This window comes from Oryctolagus cuniculus, chromosome 4 (assembly GCF_051225735.1).
Source record: "Oryctolagus cuniculus isolate XC-2025 breed Fujian yellow rabbit chromosome 4, ASM5122573v1, whole genome shotgun sequence".
NCBI lineage: Eukaryota > Metazoa > Chordata > Mammalia > Lagomorpha > Leporidae > Oryctolagus > Oryctolagus cuniculus.
The window spans coordinates 159,720,401-159,733,815 of NC_142870.1; the positions used below are offsets into that span (position 1 = coordinate 159,720,401).

Below are 13,415 nucleotides of genomic sequence, written 5' to 3' on the forward strand. Positions count from 1 at the left end.
TACTGACAGAGGTTAAAGCATGCCTTCTTAGCTCAGTTTTCTAAAAGCTGTCATAACACAGTTGAGAATAATGACCCCAGTACCCTGCTGCTTGTCGTCTGTACCCCTGCAGGAGTGTCTTAACCTTTGCCCTCACAGGTTATCTTGAAAGTAGTTTCCTTACTCTGTGCATCCAACTCCGTCTCCACGTACGAACGTAAATTTCCAGATGAGCAGGACTGTGTTTTCTAAAGCAGCAGGGTGTACAGTAAAACCACAACTGAGTGACCAGCTAGGCAAGAGTGAGCTTTTATGGTGTTTTAATTATTTCACCTAATTTGGGAAAATGGTTGTGTAATCCTAAACATTGGTACGTATTTGACCGTGTAATTAAATATTGTTAACTACTATTATGCCAAGCCTTGGAGTGGGAAAATTACTGCTCTCTGGAGACTTCAATTTTGATTTCAGACAGAGAGATTGTGCATCCACTGAGACAAGTGCCCCTCTGCTTTGAAGCATTCTGGTTATATATCAGAAATCTCTTTGGAGGTTTGTGTACCGTCTGCTCGAAGAAGACAGCAGGTACCGTCGCGTGGGGTTTCAGAGGGGGCTTTGTGAGAAGGCCATTCACTGGCTCATGTTGTTAAGACCTCAAGTGCCTGGATTAGTTCCCTGCCCGCATTTAAGAAGACAACCCATGTATCGGGGCTCACCCTTTCCCAACACGCCTGATTTGGGGAGGGCATCAGCTTTTCCAAGGAGTCAGTCCATGACCAACGTAAGACCCCCTTGGTCTACAGATCCTTCCCAAGACATTGGACCATGAGTGGGACGCCCCAGCCGTCAGAGCCCTTTCCTGCCTCTTTCCCGCCTTATGTACCTACCAGGACTGTGGCAGTGGTTGCCCTACTTTTTATTTTTCAATTTCTTATTAAGGATTTCTTTATCTGAAAGGCAGAGTCACAGAGAGAGAGAGACCGGGAGACACCAGGATCTTCCATCCGTTGGCTCACTCCCCAGATGGCTGCAAGGGTTGAAGCTGGACTGGTCAGAAGCCAAAGGCCAGGAGCCTCCCCTGCATCTCCCATGTGGGTGGCAGGGGCCCAGGCACCTAAGCCATCTTTCACTGCTTTCCCAGTCATGTTAGGAGGGAGCTAGATTGCAAGTGGAGCAACCAAGACTGGAACGGGTGCCCATATGGGATACTGGCCATCATGCCACAGTGCTGGCCCTTGTTCTTTGATTTTTAATTATTTATTGTGTTTATTTGAGCAAGAGAGCAAGTTCCCATTTGCTGGTTCACTCCCCCAAATGCCCACAAAGGGAACTCAGTCCAGGTCTCCATTCCTGACTTGAGGGTGTGCATTAGCAGGAATCTGTAATTGCAGCAAAGCCAGGACTCGAACCCAGGCACTCTGAGGTGGGATACAGGCACCTCAGCTGGTGTCCCAGGTTAGGTCAAATGCTGACCCCTGGTCAGCTGCTTAATAGCAGTCACCAACTTTTGTCACAGGCCGGTAGTCTCCTTGGTGAGGTTTTCTGATTTTTCCAGTTCCATCTGCCACTCACTTCTTGGTTACAGATGGCTGCTGTTTTATGAAAAGGGCACTAAGGGTAAGAAGTGGCTTTTGCTTTCACCCACCGTGTTCTGTTTGGAGACAGTGTGGGTGGTGGAAGGATTTACTGCTGTTAGCTTACCTTCATGGCTGATCATCATCTGGATTTCTCAGCAAGATGAGAGTAAATCAAGAATGGGTTTTTGAGTACTGTGCTTGTCATAGGGAATATAGATTTGATTGTGGATTATTTCCTAAATTATGAGGGTGAGGCTAGATGACACAACTGATCATTTAAGTCTGGGACACTAGAAAATAAGACTTAATATTCTTTGTGTAAGACTTTCTCTTGCTGGCTTCTTTTTTTTTTTTTCTTTTTTTTTTTTTTTTTGACAGGCAGTTAGGCAGTGAGAGAGTGAGAGAGAGACAGAGGGAAAGGTCTTCCTTCCATTGGTTCACCCCCCAAAATGGCCACTATGGCTGGCGCGCTGCGCCGATCCGAAGCCAGGAGCCAGGTGTTTCTCCTGGTCTCCCATGCGGGTGCAGGGCCCAAGCACTTGGGCCATCCTCCACTGCCTTCCTGGGCCACAGCAGAGAGCTGGACTGGAAGAGGAGCAACCGGGACAGAATCCGGCGCCCCGACCAGGACTGGAACCTGGTGCCGCAAGTGGAGGATAGGCCTAGTGAGCCCCAGTGCTGGCCATCTTACTGGCTTTTTGGACTTAAGTGTGCATGAGAATCATTTGGGGATCCTGCGGAAATGCACACTGACTTGGTCTGGGTGGGGTCGGATGTATACAGAGAGAGAGGTCTTCCATCTGCTGGTTCACTCCCCAGATGGCTGCAATGGCCAGAGCTGAGTCGTTCCAAAGTCAGGAGCCAGGAGCTTTTTCCGGTCTCCCATGCAGTTGCAGGTAACCAAGAACTTGGCTGGATTGGGAGAGGTGTAGCCGGACTAGAACTGGTACCAATATGGGATGCCAGCGCTTCAAGCTGTACCACAGCGCTGGCCCGAGTTTTGTTTTTTTTTTTTTAATATTTTTACTTACTTATTTAAGAGGTAGGTAGTGAGAGGCAGAGACAGAGAGAAAGGTCTTCTATCCACTGGTTCACTCCCCAAGTGGCCGCCAAGGCCGGGGCTGTGCTGATCAGGAGCCAGGAGCTTCTTCCAGGTTTCCCATGCAGGTGCAGGGGCCCAAGTGTTTGGGCCATTTTTCACTGCTTCCTCAGGCCACAGAGCTGGACTGGAGGTGGAGCAGCTGGGACTAGAACCAGTGCCCGTATGGGATGCTGGCGCTGCAGGTGGACAATTAACCTACTGCACCACAGCACCAGCCCCTCCAAGTTCTTTCTTAATTCCCATTTTTAAAGACCCTCACACGCGTGAGTACCTCATATTTTTATGAAAGTCACTGTGCTATGGGATATCAGGAATTAGTTGGGATTCCTAAGCGGGTAGATGAGAACTTGCACAGCACCCTGCACCGCTGCTCCTTCCTTGGGAGCACGCTGGACCACTCTCGCTCCCACCCCTTTCTCCACCGATGCTGTGTGCAGGCCCCTTTCCAGCATGTGCCTCATCCTTACCTGGGCCTGTCAGAGCTACGTCTGACATACACCAGAATTGGGGTATTCTGGGACTGTGGGCGAGGGCCCTCCCGTCCTAGAAACACACGATGGCTGGGGCTTGGACATCTCCTGTGAGGACATCCACGTTCCGTTCTGCCACTGACCCGAGCGTCACTGGCATTGCCCGCAGCCCACCCACTTGCTGGACTAGCTTATCCTGACTTTGCTAGGACAACTTAGAAGGGAAAAAAAAAGATGAAAACTGTGGATGCCACTGTGTCATCGTTTTTGTTTTATTTTTCTCTATAAAATGCACATGCACTCCCCCAGTGACAGTGAATTTCTCAAACATTCAGGCAACAATGGGTGGTCTTTCTTAAGGGTTTCTCAGACCTTTCATGGTGATTGCTGAGACCCCAGGCCAGGGACACCCCCCCCCCCAGAGACTTTTCAGGGTCTCTGTTATGTTCTTGATTATTGTAGCTACTCTGTGCACTTGTTTAGCAGAAATGTAACAACTTTTTCCTTATTATTAACTGTTGATTGGATTGTAATGTTCTTGATTGGATTCCTTGCGCCTTTTCTGAACCTTCAGGGAAGTGTGTACACACACACAAGGCAGGCTGCAAAGCAGGAATCTTCCGGAGCTGTAGTTAGGACCGCAGGGGATGCACTGAGAATCTCAAAGCCCCTGTTCCTAACTGGTTCTCCCATTTCCAGCAGCCTGGACCCGTGGTTCCCAATGCAAATCAACTGTTTACCACTCAGCAGGGGGAGCTGTTTGAATGTGTAGATTTTGGGGTCCTGCTGTAGACATTCTAACTCATGCAGCCTGGGGAGTAATCTAAGAGCTTCATTTTTAGTTATATAGATAATTTTGATGCACAGTGGAATTTGGGGACCCCGTTTTCTTTACAGTTCACATAATCTACTCAAGTCGGCACACTGTTGAGCACCTCTTCTCTGTTATTTAAGGGGCTGGGAGAAGTAGGCAAAGCTAATGTCACCTCTAGGTTAGACTAACCTCACTCTTGTTTCTCTAGGTCAGTCAGTCTCATAGCCTCATGGAGCCAGACCTGGCCAAAACAGTATGGCTTTAGCAGGCGCTGGGAATAGTGTCAGTACTACACTTTGAGGCCTGGTTCCTGGTCTGTAGAGAGGCGTTTAGAGTAGATGGAAGTATGGAGAATTTAGAGTAGCCTTTTACCTTTAAGTCTTCCTGACTAGGTAAGAGATTACTCATCTTGTCCTGCACCTGTGTGTCAGTGTTACCTTCCTCTTCTCAGTCCACATCTCAGCCAGCTGCAGTCTGGTGAAGTCACAGCCATTACTGGCCAGCGTCTGCAGAGTCTGCCTGTTCTAGTAAGGCTGTACCATCAGCTGGTGGCTTACAAGCAGCAGAAATGTATCAGTTCCCAAGGGGGGAATCTAAAGCCATGGTGCTGCTGTGTCTGGCCAGGGCCTGCGTCCGAGTGCCCATCCAGTGTCTGCTTGCTGTGCCCTCACTTGATGGAAGAAAGCTGGGGGGGGGGGGTCTCTTAGGACACTGATCCCGTTCATGAAGATGTCATTGATGAGCCCCAGTGGCCCACCTCCTCCCAACAGCATCACATTAGAGCGACTCAAACACGTGGGCGGGTAGGTTTTAAGTGACCAGGGACCAGGTCTGCTCCCGGGAGATGAAGCAGCAGGAATCGGAGCCTTTCACTGGCGGGGTTACTGCGCGTCCTTAGAGGGACAGAGGGCTAAGAGCGCTCCCTGCATTGCACCCGGTGAAAATCACAGTCCACTGCCAAGTACACGCACCTATGACTCCATAGTGTCGGCAGTGGTAAGTGATCTCCCCGTGTGCTCATGTGTTCAGTTGAAGACAAGTTTTTCATAGTTCTTGGGAACACCCATCGCGGAGTTTAAAGGGCCATATCGTCAGAGCCAATGGGAATCATTACCAGTGCTGCTCGCTGCCACGGGCTCCACAGGGCTCTTCCTCAGTTACTTAATTCCTAAGCCATTCCTGTGAGGCAGGTGTGTGAACGTGGGTTTAGGGCGACAGTGGGCTCTCGGGCACACACAGCTAACTCACTGCCTGTGCCCACTCCCCGTCGGGGCCTTTTCTTCACCCATGACTCCTCCCCAAGTCCTGCTTCCCTGGGTTTTTGTAAGCATGTTCCCATAACCTGTGTTCAGCTGTGGCTACTCCTACCCCATGGTGGAGCTGGGGAAAGCAGAGCTCACCTGTAGCCTTCTTACTCCTCTACTCCTCATCTCCTCTCTCTTAAATGAAGGTGTCAAAACCGGCTCTTGTCCAGTGTCAAAACCCCTCACCCGCCTAGCACACAGCTTTCCGTTCATGGTCATTGAGAGAGCCGTGCTGCCTGCCCCGCAGGAGTGGGGCGAGTGTTGGCTGGGTTTCTGCCATCCTCTCCGCGCACACAGCACTGCTCTGGGAGCAGTTCCAGGTGCGTCGGGCACTCTGTCACCGCCCCTGCTCAGCCGTGCTGTGGGGAGGCAGCCCGCTTCCTGAGTTTCGTCCTTTCCCCCTTCACTTTTTAGGACCATAGTACTGCACTTACTGGTTTGGGAAGCTAAATTAAGCTCTTCAATAATTGCTAGAATTAGGATAAAATTCGTTAAAACTTCATATACGTGGGAGGTGGGTTGTTTGGCGTGGCGGTTGAGCTGCTACGTGGGATGCACACATTCCGTGTCAGAGTGGGTCTGAGTCCCCACTCGGCTCAGCTTCCTGTAGTCCCTGGGGAAGCAGCAGGTGAAGGCGCAAGTCCCTGGGCCCCTGCCGCCCGTGTGGAGACCTGGACTGACCTTGCAGCTCAGCCCTGGCTGTGGTGAGCAGGTGGGGAGGAACCAGCAGAACGGAAGGCGTCTGTCAAATCTTTAAAAAATTACATATACGCTTCAGTACAAAGTGCCCTGGAAGCCAAGAGAATGCTGTGGAAGGGTTCTGTGGTCAGAGCGTGGTGTAACCAAGAGTAACAGACATTAGTGTCCTCACCGTAATAGAGAACCCAGTAACAGGATTTGATCTTGAAATTAAAACTGGATAACTTGCCATCATTCTCTTCCCACCCAGCATAGTTTTGGTTTATGAGAAAAAAGCGTGGCCGTCTTTTGGATCTTTTTAGGGTAAGATTATTGAGATACAAGAGCGAGGGAGGAAAACAGCCAGTGTCAGAAAACGAAACTTTTGCGCTTAAAACTGCTGTCGTTTGTCAGTATGTGCTAAGGTGTTTAAGTATTTACACTTTGTTCTGTGGCAAGGAGAGGTTTGAGAATTGAGTAACATTTCCTGCTTATTAAGAGCTAAGTAAACTTGGAATGACTTTAACATTCTTGAATCATCCAGTTGACTTGCCCCGAGGCTGATGTTTGCTATAGTTTCTGCATCAGAAAGATACTTCTGTTTTCTGAAGAAAAGTTACACATTTGATAGAAAGGTGGGGGAGGGGTTCTCGCTCCCCTTTTTTGATACAGTATGAGAGTCGGGTGATGCCACCATCTGCTTAGCTGTTGATGTGTTCTTTTCAGCGCTGGCCCCAAAGGTGATAACATCTATGAGTGGAGATCCACCATTCTAGGGCCTCCAGGATCTGTGTACGAAGGTGGCGTCTTCTTTCTCGATATTACTTTTACACCAGAATATCCCTTCAAGCCTCCCAAGGTAAGGAATTCCCCTGATTTATGTTAGATTTGCTAGTTCCCATAGGAGCCTAGTGAGGGTTTTCTCAATGTAACTGTTAAGCACAAAAACTCAGTGGGGGGGGGGGGGGCAGGCTTTGTGGCCCAGTGCATCAAGCTACCACCCGGAGTGCCCACATCCCATACACCAGTGTCACTTCTGGCTACTGTTTCTATTTTTAATATTTGTTTTATATGCAGGCTTTGTGGCCCAGTGCATCAAGCTACCACCCGGGGTGCCCACATCCCATACACCAGTGTCACTTCTGGCTACTGTTTCTATTTTTAATATTTGTTTTATATATTTGAGAGAGAGACAGAGCTCTTCCATCCACTGGTTCACTCCCCAAATGCCTGCAACCACCCAGGCTGGGCCAAAGCTGAGGTCTGGGTGGTGGACCCAGGTCTCCCATGTGTGTGGCAGAGCGCCAATGACCTGAGCCATCGCCACTGCCACCCAGGGTCCGCATTTGCAGGGAGCCGGAGCCCGGAAGTGACCCAGGCACTGCTGTCATGGAGACGAGCATCTCAACTGCTGGGCTAAAAAGCCAGCCTCTGGTCATTTTTACTTTGGTCTCCTGATTTTTATTTGTGGAAATACATGATGTGCACCAATTAAAATAACTCCTGCTTCTGTGGCTCATGCTGACTGGTCCTTGCCCACACTGGGCTTCCCACTCATGGAGACCCCTCTATAAATCCTGGGGTTCTGGTAGACAGGGTGGCTGGGGGAACTGGTGTAACGCAAATCCTGAACAGCTTTTTGGTTGTGTAGCCACTGCCTACTAAGCATTCTATCACATGCAGACTATGTTGTACCTCAGGTTTTATGAGGTATTGAAGATTGTGTAGTACTACCAGCTAACACAAGAGGTCAGCAAACAATTAGCTATTCATGCTTCAGAATGCTAATATTTAAACAGTAACCTTGCTGAAGATGAACTCAGGAGGGTACCGAACTTTTAGCTTTTTGAAGACATTACTTTTAAAATTGACAATTCCTGACACAGGACCAATGAACATTTAAAACTATATTAACTTTCCGTTTATTAGAGAGAGATTTTCCATCTGTTGGTTTGCTTCCCAAACGTGCGAACCTGCCAGAGTGCACTCTGCCAGGCTGAGACCCCACCTGGCCTCCCGCATGGGTGGCTTGGGTGCATTCGCAGGACCAGGCACCCCAAACGGCAGTCCCACAGTGTTATTCCTAAACAGTTGCTATTGTTTGACTTTTCTTTTAGGTTACATTTCGGACAAGAATCTATCACTGTAATATTAACAGTCAAGGAGTTATTTGCTTGGACATATTGAAAGATAATTGGAGTCCAGCACTAACTATTTCTAAAGTCCTCCTTTCCATCTGCTCACTTCTTACAGACTGTAATCCTGGTAAGGTTAACAATTCTCTACCTTGTTTTATTTTTCCTCACCTGAAAAAGACAAAAATGAAATTGCTTTTCAGAGAAAGTTCTAATGGAGAAGAGTTGGCAAAGGGAACAACTTCACCATTGTCTAGTATGTTCTAGGACAAGGTATTTTAAACTGAAGAGTCTAGTCTGTCCTAACCTCACCTGGCTCACTGTGCCAGAGCTGCTTACGGAGGCAGGGCTCAATTTTGAAATGGGATTTCTTTGCTAAATACTTAGTGACTACTGAAGTGTGATTTTGTTGGGACTGCATTCCATTAAAAGTTTTCCCTGGATAAGCTAATGTAAATGTAAAGATGCTGTGTTAAGTTGCCAGAAACACACTGTTCTCAACTGCAGCCCAGGTGTTGGCTGGCAACTGGAAGTGCCACAGCCACGAAGAACTCATACAGTGCCTATCGCCACCACACACGGCCACAAAGAGCTCATACAGTGCCTATCGCCACCACACATGGCCACGAAGAACTCATACAGTGCCTATCGCCACCACACACGGCCACGAAGAGCTCATACAGTGCCTATCGCCACCACACACGGCCACGAAGAGCTCATACAGTGCCTATCGCCACCACACACGGCCACAAAGAACTCATACAGTGCCTATCGCCACCACACAACCACAAAGAGTTCATACAGTGCCTATCGCCACCACACACGGCCACGAAGAGCTCACACAGTGCACATCGCCACCACACGGCTGACGTCCTTTGTAGCCTGTAGCCCTGAGCCCGCCCAACATGTTAAGAGCAAAAGCGACTTACTGGGTGGTGTTGGTTGAGAAATGGTGTTAACCAAGCAGTAAAGCCAGACCAGTACTCTGTCCCTCCTCCATGCAGTGTTTTGTAAAGTCTGGAAGGAAAAATACCCAGAACGGTAGAGTGGTGTCTGACTGTAGAGTTGAAACTGCATTTTCCTTTCTCCGGAGTAACCTACATTCTTCTTCTTGCAGCCGACCCTCTGGTGGGCAGCATCGCCACCCAGTACATGACCAACAGAGCAGAGCACGACCGGATGGCCCGACAGTGGACCAAGAGATACGCCACATAAACGGGGTTTTCACAGTGCTTACATTACTTGTCTGTCACAGAAGAGAGCTGCTTATGATTTTGAAGGGATGGGGGAGGGTGGGAGTTGGTAAAGAGTAGGGTATTTCTATAACAGATATTATTCAGTCTTATTTCCTAAGATTTTGTTGTAACTTAAGGTATCTTGCTACAGTAGACAGAATTGGTAATAGCGACTTTTAAAATTGTCATTAGTTCTGCAGTATTAGCTAAAATGTAGAAAAGAATGTACATCTTGACATTTGGGTTTGGTTGCTTGTAGTCTGTAAAACAGCTTAATTTTGTACAGGTTACATACATGGCCATTGATGTAAAGTCCCTTTATGACTACATACTTTTGTTTAAAAAAATTGGAATTTGTTTTTCTCTTCTTGCAAGAGAATATTGATATTTAACAGAGTTTTTAGAGAGACTCATCTCATATATATAAAATGGACATGTGGCTATAAGACACCATATAGGAAATGAGTAGTTGATGTATTTTATTTTATATGCCAATCTACTTTATTGTGAAAAGATTAAAAGTTTGAATCAGGACTTGTGAAACCTGTAGTGAAATACCTTAAGCTGTTACCTGTGAGGCGTGGATAGGAGTTGCTCGGTGGATTGGTTATATGTTGTGGACTACTTAAGTCCTCGTTTGTTACTGTGCTAATAAACAATATTAAAAACAACCACCTGGTGCTGCTGGGTTTATTTTGTCTTTATTGACAGATCTTTGCTCTACAACAATTAAAAATACTTAATAAATAGCACTTACCTATGTTAGAATAGATACTTTTATACAACAGTAGACTTTGAGACGTCTTAGAGAAGGTTAAATAACTGAGGTTTTCAGAGACGAAGTGTCCTGCATCTCTTTACAAGCATTTTCTAACCTGCAGGTGCTGTGGGAGCAAGTCCACGAGAAACGGGTTGTGTCACAAGGATAGCTAAATGGGCACCACACTGGAGGGCAGTTTGACCCCACTTGAGGCTACACCTCCCATAACCCAGCAGTTCTGCTTTTGGGTCTCCTCCAGAGAAACCCAGCCAGGGCCACACACTGACTACAGCATTTTAAAAGAATCCACTAACACAGATCTAAGCTGCATTCTGTGGAAAAAAAGCAAACTGTAAACGATCAGTAATCACCCCAGCTAAGCAGGAGTGTGCCTCAACAGCTGAGCGATAGCTTTCTGACTAAAACCAAAGATATCTGTGATGAGAAACTGCAGTTACACAACAGCAATAACTGACCACCTTTTATATGTATATTTTTTATGGAATAACTTATTTCAGATTTCACATTCACATCAAGTAGTTAACTTTTATAACTGAAACCACTAAGTACTTGCTTCCTACTTTTTAGTTATAATATTGTCAACTTGCTAAATATAACTAGTCACGCTACTAGGGTGTTAGCAAAATCTTCAGAGAATCTTGGCACAAGCTCAGGTATCTAATTGTAAAACTACCATGATTTTTTTTTTTTTTTTTTTTTTTTTTGACAGGCAGAGTGGACAGTGAGAGAGAGAGACAGAGAGAGAAAGGTCTTCCTTTGCCGTTGGATCACCCTCCAATGGCCGCCGCTGCAGCCGGCGCACCGCGCTGATCCGATGGCAGGAGCCAGGATCCAGGTGCTTTTCCTGGTCTCCCATGGGGTGCAGGGCCCAAGCACCTGGGCCATCCTCCACTGCACTCCCTGGCCATAGCAGAGAGCTGGCCTGGAAGAGGGGCAACCGGGACAGAATCCAGCGCCCCAACCGGGACTAGAACCCGGTGTGCCGGCGCCGCAAGGTGGAGGATTAGCCTATTGAGCCACGGCGCCGGCGCTTAACTACCATGATTTTTATTTTACTGCATATGAGTAGGTATGTAGAAAATGATTCTAGAAAATACAGTGTTTCTTTTGGAAAATGAAAGCGTTACTGTTGGGAAGCAGCAGTTTTGCCTTCTGGTTTAAACATGCGTCTGGCGGAAGGAAGGAAGGGATTGAGGGACTGTTTTAGACTACCTGCTCCCTCAAGCCATGCTGACCACAATTTGAGCAAAACCAAACTGAGTTCTGTTCTAAGTAGTAGAAGTCTCTATGGTATAACATTTAGCTTATTTAAGACAGCCAAACTGATCATTGTTACTGGTCAGTTTTATACTCTAGACAACAGAACTTTTAAGAACAGTTATGTTTGAACTAAGAAGTCTGCATAGGGAAAAGCACTGTGGTGCAAATTAACTTGCTGCCTGCATGCCACATACAATTGCTGGTTCAGCTCCCCACTGGTCTGCAATCCAGCTCCCTGCTGATGAGCTTGGGAAGGCGGCAGAAGATGGTACAGCACTTGAGCCCCTGCTGCCCTGTGGGAGACCAGGATAGAGTTCCTGGCTCCTGGCTGAGCTCTGGCTGCTGTGGCCGTTTTCAGGGGTGAATCCACAGATGGGAGACCGATCTGTCCCTCCAACCTTTCAAATTTTTTCCTAAAAACTTATTATTTGAAAGGCAGTTGCACAGAGTGGAGGCGAGAGAAGGGCGGGACAGAGAGGTCTTCCATCCGTGGGTTCACTCCCCAAATGGCCGCAATGGCCAGAGCTGGGCAGATCCAAAGCCAGGAACCAGGAGCTTCTTCCAGATCTCCCACGCAGGTGCAGAGGCCCAGGACTTGGGCCATCTTCCGCTGCTTTCCCAGGCCATAGCAGAGAGCCGGATCAGAAGTAGAGCAGCCAGGACTTAAACCAGCACCTGTATGGGATGCCAGCACTGCAGGCAGTGGCTTTAACTGCTGTGCCACAGCGCCGACCCCCTCAATCTTTAAAAAAGTAGTTTAGTTCCATAAAATGAGTTTGCCAGCTTCTGAAATAGCGTGGGGGAGGGGAGGAGTTACATACATTGCAGTTACATACTATCCAAACCTTATTTTACTGTTTTGACAAAGCAATATACATAACAGGTGCTAATTTCAGGGACAGGTTTTATAATGCAAGAATGAGAAAATTTCATATCAAGCAATAGTAATAAACGTAGCCAAAAGAATTTAATTACAGCCTAAAGTGCAGCACATTACTTCCTTAGGGGTTTCCCAAGGACCAAAGGTAGGTACCAATGACCTGTTTTAAACCTTCATCTCTGTATGATGCAGTCGGCGCTGCACGGGGTGACGTCTAGTTCTCAGAGCTGGAGTTGCCTTTGTTTTTCCGCCCAGGCAGAGGGAAGCCCGACTTGCTTTGGGGCTGGGAGAGCTTGCTGGCCAGCAGCATGAAGGGCTCGATGAGCGTCCTGCGGTCAGTGGCGGTCACCTCCCACAGCCTCACCCTCTCACTCCTGGCCCACTGCTGCGCCACCTCAGCGTCCACTTGTCTCTGCTCCGAAAGGTCGGTCTTGTTTCCTAACACGACGATCGCTACCTGAAGGAAAATGGAAAAGATGGCACCGGTACTCCGCCACCCACAGTTCCTATGCAGAACGGAGGAATGAGGAAAGCTGTTCAGTTACTGCTTCGCAGAATGGATTCTCAGATGGCACTGGGAGTAAGAGGCAACGACCCTCCTCCCTCAACACATTTTTGTTAAAAACGCAGACACGTATGGGGTGCTTAGCTCCATTGTGAATGAAAGGGGAAATTAACATCTAAGATGTGAGCAGTGGTTTCTGTGTGGCCATACTTGAGGTCTGAGATTCTGCAATACAGGGCTTCAAACATCAATCAAAATACACCTGGCACTGAGAGTTCTGAACCCCTAGAAGTGAGGCCCCATGAACACAGGCTTTTGGTTTGTTTTACTTCTTTGAGAGGTAGAGCTTCAGACAGGGGGAGACAGAGGCCTTCCATGTGCTGCTTCACTCCCCAACTGGCTGCAACGGCCAGAGCTGCACCAATCCAAAGCCAGGAGCCTAGAGTTTCTTCCAGGTCTCTCACGTGGGTGCAGGGGCCCAAGCACTTGGGCCATCTTTCACTGCTTTCCCAGGCCACAGCAGAGAGCTGGATTGGAAGAGGATCACCCAGGACTAGAACCGGCACCCATATGGGATGCCGGCACCCTAGGTGGAGGCTTAACCTGTGCCACAGCGCCGGCCCCCACAGGCATTTTGTGTGTTCACATTGTTCCCAGTCTAGAAAAGTGCCTGCTAAATATGTATTGAATGTGCG

At 48.0% G+C, this 13,415-nt stretch overlaps 2 protein-coding genes across 11 annotated transcripts in view; one reads left to right on the forward strand and one right to left on the reverse strand.

The window, feature by feature from the left end:
- The window catches only part of UBE2E1 (ubiquitin conjugating enzyme E2 E1), a 76,088-nt gene extending 66,123 nt beyond the window's left edge, over nt 1–9,965 (forward strand). For all 3 annotated transcript variants that reach the window (XM_070072858.2, XM_070072859.2, XM_089332309.1), the window contains 3 exons: nt 6,651–6,783; nt 8,042–8,189; nt 9,177–9,965. In XM_070072858.2, the coding sequence (XP_069928959.1) occupies nt 6,651–6,783; nt 8,042–8,189; nt 9,177–9,274 (379 nt within the window). In that variant the 3' untranslated portion in view covers nt 9,275–9,965. The remainder of the gene's footprint in view (nt 1–6,650; nt 6,784–8,041; nt 8,190–9,176) is intronic.
- Nucleotides 9,966–9,976: 11 nt separating this feature from the next.
- The window catches only part of NKIRAS1 (NFKB inhibitor interacting Ras like 1), a 44,461-nt gene continuing 41,022 nt past the window's right edge, over nt 9,977–13,415 (reverse strand). For 6 of the 8 annotated variants that reach the window (XM_008266059.5, XM_008266060.5, XM_051858864.3 and 3 more), the window contains one exon: nt 9,977–12,672. In XM_008266059.5, coding sequence (XP_008264281.3) covers nt 12,430–12,672 — 243 coding nt within the window. In that variant the 3' untranslated portion in view covers nt 9,977–12,429. Of the gene's footprint in view, nt 12,722–13,415 lie in introns of all 8 variants that reach the window. The other 2 variants (XM_070072861.2, XM_017346747.4) reach the window with 2 other exon arrangements.